The sequence below is a fragment of the Electrophorus electricus genome, chromosome 10 (genome assembly GCF_013358815.1).
Source record: "Electrophorus electricus isolate fEleEle1 chromosome 10, fEleEle1.pri, whole genome shotgun sequence".
Lineage (NCBI taxonomy): Eukaryota > Metazoa > Chordata > Actinopteri > Gymnotiformes > Gymnotidae > Electrophorus > Electrophorus electricus.
Window position 1 is genome coordinate 11,451,512 of NC_049544.1, and position 15,555 is coordinate 11,467,066.

The following is a 15,555-nucleotide window of genomic DNA, read 5'->3' on the forward strand; positions in this document are numbered from 1 at the left end:
AATCTACATGTTCACTCCTGTCTACTTTATTGAGGTTTTCTCCTATTCTTCAGAACACTCAGTTGTAGTATTGCTTAACAAAAATATTCTTTAGAGGTAAGTTTAAGTAACTTACTAGGGTTTTACGGCTAAAAATTGTACTGACCCATAACCATTTTTTATGCTGAAAGATGGTGCACTGAATAAAGGTCATTTAGAGATTCAGTCACATATGACTCAAACACACATACATACCCACACCCCCCAAATGTCCCAAACTAGATGGGTCCATGGAAACTTATACAGCCCACAGACTAAGCAAATGTTCTTAGCACTTGGCTTTTTTCCCTTTATGCCCTTCAGTAGCTGTTTTCTTGTTTTTATTTTTGTTTTTCACGTTGTGTGTATCATAATAGCGCATGCCAATCTTCTTCACTTTCTGGGCACGCTCCCTTCTTCTTTTCTGGGGAGGGAAGAAAAACAAAAATGAGCTAGAGAAGAATAATGTAGGTTATTTGAGCTGAGGAACACCAGAAGCATTCTCTGTACTCTAGTACACTAGTAAGAGCACAGATCAATCTGAAGTGTCTGCTTAGATAAATGAGTGTGCCTGCCTGGATGGGAGCTAGAACAGCATGTACCTCTTTAGATGTGAGCTTGGTCGGGCGCACTGGCTCCTCATCTTCCAGAGTTTTTCTCTTTCTCCCGACATTCCTCACAGCTGAAAAACAAAAGGGAGATGAAAACCTTTCCTCTCATCACTGATAACATCAACCTATGTCTGCACTGCTCCGGTACTGCTCTATTAAAGGATTCATACAAAATGTGGTGGCATCTTCTGGTCTCTTTTCCTGTTAGAGTTGGCTACTTGGTTCTGGAAATTATTTTAATAGTTTTTAAACAAAAAACACTCAAAACACTGGGCAACACACTCAGAATTTTGAAAATGCAGAATTTGTCCAAAACAGATTTTAAAAGTTACATGATTTGTAAAAAATACAATTTTAACTTGTATTATTATATATTATATACCAATATACAGTGCATATAAAACATTTAGTGTCCTGGAGATAGGAACTGAATGTTTACCTTTTTGTTGTGAATTCTTCACGACCGCCTGTTCCATTTTTGTTTCCTTTGAAACAAAAGCCATTTCAGAAAGGCTCTTGGGAATTCTGTTGAACATAACATTAAAACAGTGTGTGCTTATTACTTACAGGACACCTAACGTATTAAGGTTTTAGAGGTGCAGCAAAATCTGATTCAGACTTGTGCACTGAAAGTCAAAAAACAGCAATAATGCAGTGATGCAGAGTGTACTGGAAAACAGGGCACAAATCAATGGCCAAAGCCAGTGATCTGCTGAACGCAAAGATGGCAGACATGGATCGCTGTCAGAACACTCAGACAGAATTAAAATTGTAGAAAGGAATGCACAAATGAAAAATAGAGGGGCACACAGACCGGATGGCAGAGAAGCGCTTAGACTTGGCGCGATCCAGGAAATGCTTTAATTTGGTTATCTTCTCGTCCAACTCTTTGTTCACCTCGTGTGCACTTTTGGCCTCTTTGTCAGATTGACCATCTGCAGACAATTCATTTCTACTTTCTCCTTCTTGCTTTCCACTCTCCTCCTCCTCCTCCTCCTCCTCACTTCCCCTCTCTTCATCCTCTATGGACTCAGGGAAGTCGAGATCAGGCATTTCCACTGGCACAAGATCCTCCTCGCTGAACGTGGGGGCAACGTTGATTTTGCCAAAGTTTTGCCGAACGGCATAAAGGATCCTTTGCACCGGTTCTTGTTTCTGCTTCTGCAGTAGTGTAGAATCCTGGTCAGTGGACTCTGCTGCATGAATGCTCTGCTGCTCGGGCCCGTCTTCACTGGCTAGCTCCTCTGTTTCCATTCCAGACACTTCCACTGGCACCTGTGTCTTACCCTGAGAAGAAGGACAAAAAAAAAATACTGCCCCATATACATCAAGCTAAAATTTTTAACCAGTCTGATATAAAATGTTTCAGACATAAGAGACTGGATTGCTCACAAATTTATAATTGCATTTGATAAGTTTGTTCTTGAAGGAAATCACAGTGCAAAGCTTTGCTGCAAAGACTGCATATAATTTATAAATGTTTCTCCATTTACCTCTTCATCCGTCTGAAATCCAGGTGGCTTCACAAAAAAGGGAATGCGCCCCCTCTGCCAGTCATTTAGGACCATTTTAGAGACTGTGGACAAATCAGGTTCTCCTCCCTACACACCAAACAGAGATTTTGTATTCATGATTCACAGAACACCGTCACTGCAGTCATTATATTTTATGAGAACTTGGAATTATATTTACCATGTGCGATATCAAGCCAAATACATTTTTTTTAAGCAACAAGGGTCATTTGTTACAAATACCAATACCTGCTACAATTGCCTACACTGGTTACAAAGACCTGCATGAGCTACGAAAGTTGTAACTCAGATTTTAATTAACACATGCCTTGCTCATTTAACTGGAAAACATTCACGTAGTGAAAAGCAGGTTTTCATAATCAGCAGTAAAAATCCACATCTTGATGCTCAAACTGATTCCAGCCCTGTTCTGTGTTCTACTTCTTGCCCTGGCATGCTCTAGCATATGTGGACTTGTTTACTGAGAGGTCAGAATAAACAACCACTGAGCTGTAACACCACTTCGGCATGCTGTGCGCTCCTCGACAATCAGAAGCCAGACCTTGAGTAGTTTTCCCGTGCGGAAGGCCAGCTTTTCCAGAAAGTCCTCGGCAGAGTTCCAGGATGGGACATGATACGTTTTCTGTATGTATTCAGCCTTAGCTCTCTCTAGCACAGCTCCGATGTGATCCTCTGGGTTACGAATCTTCTCCACCTGAACCTGGGACACAGGTGTGACAGATGAAGCACAAAGTCAGAGGGAGCTGCATGGAACAGTGCAGAAGCAGAAAGCAGGACCAGAATGACAAAGGTCTTACCACTCCCTTCAATACTATATCAGTTTCACTGTCCTCAGAGGGGTAGACAACACCAGGGCAGTCAATTAGAAAAATACGTCTCATCAATGTGATGTACTGCCACACCTAAAAGGAAAAAACAATAAATGACTTAACAGCATTACACAATCCACTTTTGGATATTTTCCATTTGTATCAATATACTAGGTTAAAGGACAAGATATGAATTTAGGGTTATATGGTAACACTCTTATACAATTACATGGCTGTATGGTCACACGCTTACTGAGAGAATGAAGAGAATTTTTCCCCCATTGATACATTTAAAATGAGGTTACTAAAGAAAAGTTTGATTGGCTGGATCAGACCTTTATCCTTGCAAATTTTAATAGCAGTGCCATGCCATCCATACAGTACTTGTGATTAAAAACTTAATGCTAATCATGAGAATACACTTACTCATCTGGTTTTATAGCAGAAAACAGAACAAAAAAAGGGTGGATCAAGGTGGTCTCATGATATCCAGAACAATGTAATTTGGACAAACTATGAGGAACTCTGAGAAGGATGCCTGTTTTCAGTCTGAACTTGGAAATAATCTCTTTCCTAATGCTCTAAACCATTACTCAGTTCCCTGTTTGCACAGTGGAAGCAAAAGTATGACAAACCGAGGAAGTGTAAACAAGTCATTGTCACACCATGCAGAAATACGTGCATGCCACAGCCAAAATCTGACTGCTAGACAGATAAGATAGCCACAATGTTAACACGTGTGAGGAGTTTGTGCTGAGTTTTGCTCGCATGTAACCTTTTGATCAGTAGTGTACTCTGCAATAAACAAAGTCAAAGTTGTTTAATGTTATATGTAAGAAAAGTTAATTATTCGTTCAATGTCCACGATCTAGCTAATGATGTCTAATTAGGCATAAGGAGGAAAAACATGCAAGCATGCAATGAAGTTCCTACCTTGGTTTCACCAGCAAGAGGTGCCACCCTGCAGACTTTTTTGGCGCGCAGGGTGTTGATGACGGAGCTCTTTCCAACATTGGGGTAGCCGATGAAGCCCACGCTGATCTGCTTCTTGTCCGTGTGGAGCTGCAGATAAACAAGTCAAGTTAATAAGGAGAGAACTATGCCTCTGACGCATTACACTCAAGTTAATTGAACTGGTTTAAGTGGTGTTCAGGTTTGTAAATGAGACCGCACACGCACACGCGCGCACACGCGCACACACACACACACACACACACACACACACACACACACACACACCCACCCACAACGGAGCATGTTCTTTTCTACTAGGGAAGGAAGTATGTAATGGTTTGCTTGGTGAGCACAGTCCAAAACCACACCTTAAGTAATGAACCAAAAGGTCAATCAAAACAGCAACATTTGAATACTTTCCCCATTATTCATGGAACCATTTATACAGGACATACCAAAGCAAACAAACAAACAAACAAACAAACAAACAACAAAAACCTCTTAAAAGCCATTAGATTGTTTGGTTTATAAGCCCCTCAGGATATGTTTGCACTGTTTCCCTGAGCAGAAACAAGTACTCATGTTGTGTAACTTTTAAATTAATTTATATTTTTCAAACCCCAAATTTTCAAATCTCATTTTGTGTGTTTCCAAGGCTTTGTTTATGGCTAAGGTAACAAAAATAGTCCTGAAGCAGATTTGAAGACAGAAGCAGAACTCAGTGTCTGTGCAGAGTGATGATGAGGCTTGGGTGGTCGGGTGACTGGGGTTTGTTACTATTCTGTGGCTATGTAACAGATAGCATCTTAAAAAAAATAAAACAAAAACCAGTCTGATGAGACTGCAGCATGCAGTCTTTCCCCATTACCCTTTGCTCCCTTGGAATGAGAATGGATATATGAAACCCTCTTCTACTTGGAGACAACCAAGCTCTCACCTTTCCAAACTGCCGAAGGAGCTGTATGAGAGAGCCCTTCCCAAAGGAGTTGGTGAGACTGGCATGAAAGGCCAGTGCAGGGTATTCCTGAGAGAGCACAGCAACCCAGCGTTTCTGAAGAAAACGCCCGTGCCCGTGCGCGCACACACACACACACACACACACACACACACACACACACACACACACACACACACACACACACACACACACACACACACACACACACACACACACACTTGGATTTAAAAGCATGTCACTTGCAAACAAACATATCTGTTAAGCATTACTTGGTTCTTTAATGACCCATGAATACTCCTGCTTTTATAGTCAAAACCTGGTCAGGGAAAATACTTATTTTAACACCAGATCCTAAATTCAACATCTTAAAGCTATAACACAATGATTAAGCCTGATAAAAACACTCAATGACCCTAGCTCACAAAAAGAATAATATAATATAAGCCCTTGGGGACCCACTAACAAGCAAGCTATCTGATGTACTTATGCTGGGAGTTGCAAAGACAGGTTGGGAGAATTCCTGATTTAAAGACTGCAAACACAAGCACAGAAGGCCTGTGAAGGGCTTACCGTCACCCAGGTAGGAACAAGGTCACACTTGTTGAGCACAAAGATAAGATGCTTCCAGGGCTTCTCCTTCTTTAAATAGGTCTCAATGTTCTGGGCCCTGGTGCCCAAGGGATCCCGAGCATCCAGCACCTGGATGATAACATCTGAGGAGTCGATCACCTAAAGAGAAAAGCCTTTAGTGAGGTTGTGTAGCCCACCAGAAAACAAATGAGGCTATAAAGATCTTCTAGGCCACTGTATCCATGAGCCATGAGCCTTGAGCCCCCTAAATACCTCAATATTAGTCAAAAAAATACCTTATAGAGTTCTCCCCATATTCTCTTTGACTGTCCTTTCTTGAAGATCTCCTCACGGGTTTCTTCCCTACAGCAACATGTTTGAATCACAGGTTTAATTTAGCCACACATACAGATTTAAATACATTTCCATTCCTATATCATGAAGGCTATCTGAATTACTGTTTGCTAGAAACAAGGGGTACACAAGTGACATTTATAGTCTCCTCACCTCACCCCACTATCTTCAGTCACCAAATCACGGTCGTTCTCCGCATTGTAGTTCTGTGCTGAATCCTCAGCCTGCTCGGCTAGCTCTTTCAGCTCACCCACACTCAGGTTAGGTCTCTTCCTTTGAGCTTTAGGCCCAAATGTGGTCTCAAATGCCTCTGTGTCCAGAATATGGACTTTGGAGTTCTGAGAAACATGAAAATGTGAATGGTATTGTGACTTTTTTGCTAGCATCCATCTAGCTTCCCTACCATTGGAACCACATAAAAGATTTAGGAGAAAGGGTGACATATGAAAACATAGCAAATGGTTATGTGTGGTGAGTTGTAATACATCACTCTGGGACAACTGAAGTACGCCATAGTTACGTTACATTATCTGTAGTTTTGTACATGCTGTCTGTCTACGTTAGACATTAGAAATGGGACAGTGACAACTTTTGTTGTTCTGGCTTAAAATCTAGCGCACCGGACTTGATGAAGAATAGAGTACAGATTTCCAGTTTTAATTTGGGGTCCATACATCCACGTCATGTAAAAAGTGTAGAAATTACAATCCATTTTATACACATTCCTCTTATTTTAGGGGACCGAAAGTAGATGGACACTGGGCTTCTCTGTCATTTCTTGGCTAGTTATATGCTGTTACATCATTTGGGCATGCATGATGGACTTAAGAAAACAATCTGTTGCTATTGTTGCTATTGTCTCTCAGCATGAGAACCAAAAGACATGCCATTTCCAATATAGCAGACCATCACAGAACTGAAAAGAATCAATCAAACATAGACAGAACACTGGGTATGAACAAAACAAATGCATGCTGATGGAGGCAAGTAAGTAAGCTCGGCTGCAGAGAGTTTATAAGATGCAAGCCACCAGTAAGGCTCAAAAACAGAAAAGCCACATGGCAGTTTGTGAAAAAGTACATAAAAAATGCCTACAATGTAGCCTGAGAAAGTCTCACTGATAAATGAGATAAATATTATCCTGTACTAAAGGGCTGGAATGAACAAAGTGTGGAGAAAGGGATGTGACTATAACCCAAAGCAGCCCACTTCAATTGTGAAGTATAGGCATCAGAGCATGCCACTTCATTTGTGAAGTGTGGGCATGAATATCTATGACCCACCAAGGGAAAACTGGTGCACATGCCTTTATTGATGACGTGACAACTGACAGCAGCAGTAAGTGTACAGAAGCACATTAACTGTTCAGATACAATTAAATGACTCAAAATATGGCACCTGTAGCAGGACAAAGACTGGAAACATAAAACGACTACGAAGTTTTTCTAGTCAAAAGGCAAAAAGCCCCTAAAACAAACAATGACTCCATTAAAGGCCTGCCAAAACATCACCAGGAAAGACAGTCAGCATCTGGTGATCTGTTTATGATTTCTATATTGTAATTTCTTTATGAGCAGCCAAAAATTTGCATCTGGTGTGCTGTAAAATGCATTTCTAAAGCCTTAACAAGGTGGTCACCGGGACTAAGTCGTAAGTGGTTGTTTCTAATAAACTTGGTCATGAGTTTAGACACAAAGATCAAATGTTCATTGACATTATAGCCTTTATCTATCCTACTAATCAAACATGAATGATGTAGTAGTCTCATACATAGAAGTATAAGAACATTTGTTCAGATTCACTGATCTTTAAGTTATTATTACTTCTCAGAAAACCATTGTGTTAATGGTCCATGTAGATCATACAGCATCTGTAGGCATCTGGCAAGGTAAACAAAAGCAGAGTAAGTTGTTCCACAGTTGAAAGAAAAAAAAAAAAACCTGAAAGAACACCTGTTTATTAGAGGGCAGAATTAACATTACAGGTGGTTTTAAAAAATACCACATGGCCAGCATGCCAGCCTTAATGTTGAGGCCTGAAAGAGAAGGTAAAAATATACTTCACCAAATCCAGATATGAATTATAAACACACACACACTTTTTAATTTTAAATATGTATATAAAACATATAATATATGTAAATAACCCAATAAAAACAAAGCTATAAACAGCCCGATTTGTGCTAAATCTACCAAATCATGCATACACATCTCCAAGCAGGAAGTTACAAACCGCCCCCTCTGCCCCAAATCATCATATTCCAAGAATGCCAAACCCACCGGACACACCTTTGACACCTAGCCAACACAATGGAAACACTCTGGATCAGAGCAGGTTAAGACAGCTGGTGAGAGCTTAAACATATTCATCACCAACAAACATGAGCATTAGAAACTACAAAAGGAGGAACATGAGGTTTTTTTTTCTGCTAGCAACATCCCAAGGTGTACCAAAAGAAAAAGAGTGTCTTGGGTGTAGCAGCAGACACTGAGCTCTTGAACAGTCTTACCAACACATGGAAGTGTTTAAGCTGGCAGAAAATCTCACTGAAAGTCAACAACCTTTGTAGAGGCAACACAAGGAATCAACCACAACGTAATGTGTTATTTCAAGCACATTTTACTCTCCGTTTTTAGAACTGGCAGAGACACAATCTGAGATGCCAAAGCACAAGGTTTCCTCTGGGCTCTTATCCAGTGGAGAATAGGTGCGACACCTCTCCGCAAAGAACTTCTGGTTTCAACCAACAATGTGCTACTTGCAGTGACATTCTGAAGCCTTTCACAAAGGTGTTTGGGTGCATACATACGTGTGTTTGAATTCGGTCGTGCAGGAGGGACATGGGCAGCTTGCTCTGTCGCATTACCACTCTGTATGGATCTGTCTTCACAGCACCCATCTCCTCCTGGAACTTCTGCAGGGATGACTGCTTGATAACCCGAGTGTTGGCTGCACAGGGACCAGGGGAGACAAAATAGTATCATGGCAAGTCTGAATGTATGAGAACTATAGCATGGCTTTTGGCATCACACATTTAAATTTTTTTTTTTTTTTTTTTTTTTTTTTTTTTACATTTACATTTATGGCATTTAGCTGACACTTTTATCCAAAGCGACTTAAATTCAAGTACCTTAACCACTGAGCTACCATTGCCCTTTCTCCTCTAATTTAGCCTGAGCCAGCATGCACTTTATTGGGGTTCTCTCCCAACCCTGAAAAGGATAACTGTATACAGATACTTGGGCATATTTTTCCAAAAACACGAGTAGTTACCTACCAAACCACTTAATGTTTGGCTCAACTCTGGCCACAGTCCCAGGGGCAACAGTGGACTGGTACTGTAATGGCTTGATGACCTTTCCCCGACTGTTACTGCAGAAACATCAGGTTATGTTATATTTGTGTTCACTATTAAATGTTACAAATACAGTATATTTTACATTTTCAGTTGCAATATTTTATCATGTTCTTTTAACAATAACATGTGATAACTGTGATTAAATTTACAGGCTAGCTTAAAATCATACAGGTATAAGCACCATCTTATTACCATCTCTGTTTCTGTCGGTACATATTCAAACGCTTGATAGTGGCCCGGTCCCTCATGTTGTTCCCTCCGGCGCCCCTTACTCGATCTTTGAAAAACAAGAAAAGGCACTCAGTAGCTGCTAAGTTCAGTGCAGGCTAACTGGTTGCAAGTACTTACTTATTAAATAGGCATAACAGTTTTACCACCATGGAAGTAGTATCCAACAGTCGCAAGTTATGACTGAACCAAAAAATGTATTTATATGTTTATATATATATATATATATATATATATATATATATATAAACATATAAATATATATATATACACACATACACATATACATATTATATACACATATACACACACACACACACACACACACACACACACACACACACAGCATCGTACTTTGGTCCTTGTAGCTGCACACACAAGCCAGAAGGCATACAATTAAAGTCTTGCCCATCTCTCTTTTTCTGTTAGTCTTGCCCTGTTACTCTTTTTCTGTTAGTGTTTGCACGCAAACCACAAACAGTAATCGATCAATATCCTAGGCAAGAACTTTCCATATGTGTTTTCCCTGATAAATTCTCGGATAATGAGCAATGGTTATGTTAGTCAGATCAAGCACTTTTATATACCCTTTTGCTCATTAAGAGAACCCTCTTCCTAGCTCACAGCTAACATTTCATTGGCACAGGTGCTGTTGAGATAACGCAAGAAATAACGTGGCACTTTCAAACGTTTCTGTAAACACTGATCGAAACAATGTAATTAATTTTATGACATTTACGTTATTTATTTATTTACCGACAGCATCTATGGGGCGTCTTTGTACAGTTATTCTCGTATCTTGAATCTATATAGGAAAGCTTAAGAACTATGTGCCCGTGCATCATTAAACGACTTGTCCTAGCTGCGGGAGTGACGAGTGTTTGTCTGAACGCGGAGGAAAAATTAACAATAGAAACAAGCCGTGATCTTTGGTTTCCCAATGGAATGAGACAACACTGATTTGTTTCGTGAATGGTCAGATTCTTCACTCGAGGACATTTATTGGGTCGGTAATTGCCTACATACTGAAATGCGACTGCATAAGTTTAAAAGAAAAATATTTACTTATAAGCTCCTTCATTGTATAATGTAAATACACATTTCAAAAATGAGTAAACTCTATTGTATTTAGCTATACAAACAACTTCAATTAGGCATTGATATTTGCGTGTTCTTGCCATGACTTGATAGCGGTTTGCTAGTTAACGTGATATAACATTGGATGTTTACATTCAGACTGAAGGCAAAAACTTACCAGGATTGCTGCTGGAATTTGACGGATTTATAGAACTTTTCCCCTTGAATTTTGGTTTCGTCATTTTCGTATTCAACTAAGGATAGTCCTTGTTTTATGAAAATAAAGAACAGATTGAGATTTTCTTCTCCCCGTTAAAATCCACGTGTTACCAACTTCCGCGTACAACACGGAAGTACGTCATCAGACTGGTGACTATTATAGAAAAAAAAAAAACTTGCCTTTTTTGTTGCTATAAATTCGTGTTTTTGCAATTTCAAACGAAATATTAGAGTTTAGATTGACTGAACGAGCTAAGAGAAGACGTAGACAAAACATAATCGGTTAGGTGTTCTGTTTCTTTTTTCTTTATGCCATATGTTATCACTTAATCGGTGCACTGTAGGCTATTGCTAATTTAATAGGCCTACATTTACACGTAAACAGTTTGGCATATTTCAAGGACCAAGGAGTTAGCGTAGGCCTAGGTGCTTATGCACGTTAGTAATCCCTTTGGGCAAATGAGCGCAATTATAAGATTGGTAATTACGCATTCTTTAGGTCTTTCCCCTTGATTTTTGGTTTAGAAAAGACCATGTTCTTTCATCCAGACATGTATTTGTAGAATCCTAAGACTACTTAGTAAAGCAAATTACATACTGATAATATAACTGAAATCAACTTAAGTGTCAAAATGTCAGTGTAGTTTTTTTCAAATGACAATTTAAAAATAAACAGACCTTAAAGGATAGTGCACAGTGTATGCTATATAAGTTTTCTAAGTCTTAAAAGGTTATGTGGTCAAAGCAAAGCTTCATCTGGCCCTACATCTATAGGGTACAATTATGCAGTTTGATTCACCTCAGCCATAGCCCACACTTCTTTTCTCTATAAAGACTAATTTTCTTAACATAAACAGGAAACTCAACCTATTGATGATTTACTGGCTGTTAGTATTTGTAAAATGCTTTATGGAGATTCCACAATGAGATTCTTACACAGAACTTCAGTGTATCCAGAAGAGGGCACACATGCATAGGTCTAGTAATTACTCACTTTTATCCTCTCAAACGTATGGCCTGCTACAGAGGCTACTTCTCTGTTCTACAAAGTGTTTAGCTCCAATCCTAAGCCATCACACATGATCTACTAAATTATTCTTGTTCAGTTCATTAAGATGGGTGACGTGTGTTAAATTTAGTTTGGATGTGAAACATGCTGTATGGAGACTCCCAAAAGAAGTGAGTCAGTGACCACAGGCCTGCTGTGTCACAGCAAAGTTGAACCACAAATGACGGTGATTGTTGGTGCCTTTGGGAGGAATTTTTGTTTTGTTGATTTTCAGAGATAGCATGATGTTTGACATAGTCATCCCAACACACTTGTGAGGATACTTCCCCACATGGTTGTGATTAAGAAATGTTGTTTTCTCATTGTGCACTTTTTACAATGGCAGTAGATTTCCTTAGTTTATGCACAGCATCAAAACAACATTTGGGGGAATTAACTAATGGTACAGTGCAAACAGTTTTCAACTTAGAGACAGCTTCAGTTTCCTACAGTAGATTAGTCCAGACCATGGAATGTTCTCTGTTCAGTTTCATATTGGACAAGATTGAAAGTGACAGCATCAGAAATGCACTGCGAATGCACCCCAAATCTCAGACATGACAACTGTACTTTTTTGCCAAGTAAATGCCATATTCTTATTCAAGCAAGAAAGCCCGCTTCGATTATTTTTTTTTCTCTTTCTAAGATAATATTTCTTAAACATCCATTTAGTAAACAAGAAATTGCATACACAAAAATATAGAGAAAAACTAAAACTAGATTAAAGCAAAACTAAAATCCATCTGCTTTTCCTGGGAGTCCATAGATATTGCCTAAACGAAATTTGTATTTGAGTAACTTATCATATACAATTTTACCTTTTTTAACACGTATATAGCAACTGCAGGCCTTCTGTTTATCAGTCACTGAGTAAATGCAAAGCAGTGCCTCAAAAATCCAGAGGGATCAAATCAATGGTTTGTTTTGGTTTGACTGATAGTCCACAGATCTACATACAGACTTGCCAGATCTACGTGGCAGAAGCCTATACCACATGGTCATATTATTTGATGGACAATTAATATATTTTACGTAAAGACTTTGTGAAAAGGGTTTTAATTTCACTTTATAGAGAATGAAAAATTCTGCTTAAGCATACTGAAGAAATTGTAATTTGCAGTACTTGAATTTACAGCATATGATTACTAATAAAGCATCTGCTGTATGATTTATTGAGTTTAAATATATTGTGTAATTTTTTCCGGTGTTTTTCTTGCTTACAGTGAATGAATGATCACATTATTCTGAAGAACATATATTGAGCCAGCTTCATACATTGACATGTTTTCAACTCTCTCTCAGAAGGGAATGAGCAACATTCATTTCTAACAATGATAAAACAATTGTTGGCAACAAATGTCTATTTAAAATATTTTTTACAGTTAGGTTGCTTCATAGAATTGTTACTTCACTGAGAGGGGGAAATCATTTGTAGGATGGGCAGAGGCTGTGCAAAGTGGTGCATGGGAGAAGTCTTACACTTGACATTGAAGTCTTTGAAGAAGACAGTTTAAAAAAGCTGAACTTACACAGCACAGCAGTACCACTATGCTGTATTACAGCCTGTGGAAAAAAGCTAGTAGACAGAACAGCATATTCATCAATGCTGTTAGTTCTCTAAACCACTGAAAATCATCAGCAAACACATGGGAGCCCCAAGCTCTCTTACTTTGTAATACATGAATTAGCCTAAAGAGAATCAATTTTATATTCTTAAACCAGTGTATATCAACAAGTCACAGTTTACAAGTACAAATATTTCTGGTTCCAACTCCTACATAGAACTTTTGTATTTGTATACATGATGTGTGTGTGTGTATGTATGTATGTGTGTGTGTATATATATATATATATATATATATATATATATATATATATAATAGTAAATAATGTAGTAAATCATGTAAATTCTTTGAGAGCTTTATGGAGGAAGACAATACACAAATTATTAATTGATCAAAGCTGAAAGTAAGAATTAATTGATTGTAGTAGCCAACTGCAGCTCTAAATCAGTGCATATTTAGTGTGATTCTGAAATAAAACATTTAGCATTATATTTTATATGACTAGACAACAGTTGCAGACAATAAAGGCTTGTGAGCTCTTGAATTATATACAAGAAGCTGGTATACCATCTAGGACCCTACTGCCTTACAGTGCTGGAAACATAGCTTTTTTTAAATTTATTTTATTTTTGGATTGGCAATGTGCAGGGTCATGGCATTCCTCTTGGTGCACAGTAAATAGATTTTCTGAGCTGCCAGCTAATCTAGCAGCCATTCAGGAGAAAGCAAAAATACATTGAGATAGCAACAATCTCTACGTTTTGTGTATCTCTGACCTTTAGGAGGATTTATGTAGACTACCTTGTACCCCATCAATCAGTATCACTGGACTGGGCAACAGGTTATGGGTCCCATGGATAGCCATCATCAGTCTTACACTGACAGGTTGACAGAAAATCATTATTCAGTTTATTCACTCCATACCCAAACTGACATATTTTATTGCAGAGCAGAGATTTTCATACTACAGTTTCAGGAAGGCACACATTTGTCTTTCTTGTGCTTCCAGTGCCCTAAGCAGAATGTTCTGTGAAATCTGGTTAGGCCTGCATGTTTATCTACTAAACTATTATAGCTATTTACACAATGGTCAGAGTGTTTATTTTCACTTGGGATAAAGATGTCACTGTAGATTCTAAGAGTGAAACTGTTCACTATGTTTAAACTTGAAGCAATCATTCCTGTACCACCTTCATATTGGGAATGGCAAAGACAGAAAAGTTAAAGATTTCAGAATATGGTTCTGAATTTCATCCTGTTGTTGTCTAACACACTAAGTATATTTCATTGAGTGCTGCCAAGCCAAACCTTGACAGCCTCTATTTCAGTGCTCACTGCTCAGATTTCCATTCTTCTTTCATTATAAGCTTGGATGCAAGTGCTGTTGGAACGATTGCTGTCTTTCTGCAACAAATTGATGCCATTTGTACAGGCTTGATTCTGGTGGCAAGAAGAATTGTGGAGATGAAGGTAATATTTAATTTAGAGCAAAACAATTGGCAAATCAATTCAGCAACTGCCAAATCAGGAACAGATAGCACATGAGACCTACTCCAACACAAATTAATGAAAGTATTTAGTTCTTTTTAGTGTTGACAAATACCTGGCCAAAATTGAAATTGCTAGTTAAACCACAGTACTCAAAATGCTTGTTAATTCATCAGAAACAATGCAATTAGACCATTACTCCTTCACTGTTCTTCAGGGTCTAATATGCTATGGCAAGACATAAACATTTTCTTTTTGTTGAAAACATGTAAGCTGCCCCTTCATTTCTAGACAAATGCCAGATGCAGAGGATGCTACATACTAAAAAGGTACGTGTCTCTTTCACATCAACAGCTCAGCGTGGACTAATCAAAACAGGCCCGGTGTCAGATATTCCATTGCAGTGCACAGCTACGTCAAATAGAAATGCCTTGCTTAATAATTGTATGCGTGGGTTTGTGGATAATATTTCAGCTCTGCTCATTAGTTGAGGCTCTGTTTTGAGTCAGACATGGATAGCCAACGTGGTGAAAGAGTGCAGGCTTCAGCTGGTATGACAAAACAAAAGGAGACAAATTGCTGATGGCTAGAGCTCTTTTTCTGATAAAGCAGCTAAAGAAAGCCAATGTAGTTGACTCGATAAAACAAAGAGCCCATGTCAAAGCTCAGCTCTAATGCCACTGGATTGGTGATTGGGCCTCTTTGATAGTTTGATATACTATATAAAGAAGGGTGGTGGTTATGCCTACTAGAAATGTCATCCACC

General features: G+C 38.7%; 1 protein-coding gene across 2 annotated transcripts; it reads right to left on the minus strand.

The window, feature by feature from the left end:
• Window positions 1-10: 10 nt before the first annotated feature.
• gnl2 (guanine nucleotide binding protein-like 2 (nucleolar)) lies at window positions 11-10,803 on the minus strand. Of its 2 annotated transcripts, XM_027001545.2 has the most exons (16): window positions 10,648-10,803; window positions 9,357-9,441; window positions 9,084-9,178; window positions 8,616-8,755; window positions 5,960-6,144; window positions 5,749-5,815; window positions 5,453-5,611; window positions 4,862-4,975; window positions 3,904-4,032; window positions 2,959-3,063; window positions 2,703-2,861; window positions 2,123-2,230; window positions 1,444-1,916; window positions 1,069-1,154; window positions 621-700; window positions 11-442 (listed from the first exon to the last, which is right to left on the minus strand). In XM_027001545.2, exons 1-16 carry the CDS (start codon window positions 10,709-10,711, stop codon window positions 308-310), a joined length of 2,184 nt encoding a protein of 727 aa, XP_026857346.2. In that variant the 5' UTR covers window positions 10,712-10,803; the 3' UTR covers window positions 11-307. The 2 variants fall into 2 exon arrangements, with proteins under 2 accessions (XP_026857346.2, XP_026857345.2); XM_027001544.2 differs by having other exon boundaries at window positions 349-700.
• Between the last annotated feature and the right edge of the window lie 4,752 nt (window positions 10,804-15,555).

Coding starts and splice junctions, on each gene's coding strand:
- gnl2 (XM_027001544.2), bottom strand. CDS start 10,711: ATGACGAAACCAAAATTCAAGGGGAAAAGTTCTATAAATCCGTCAAAT. Junction 9,442..10,647: donor AAATTCCAGCAGCAATCCTG/GTAAGTTTTTGC, acceptor TGTTTTTCAAAG/ATCGAGTAAGGGGCGCCGGA. Junction 3,064..3,903: donor CTCTTGCTGGTGAAACCAAG/GTAGGAACTTCA, acceptor TTTTCCTTTTAG/GTGTGGCAGTACATCACATT.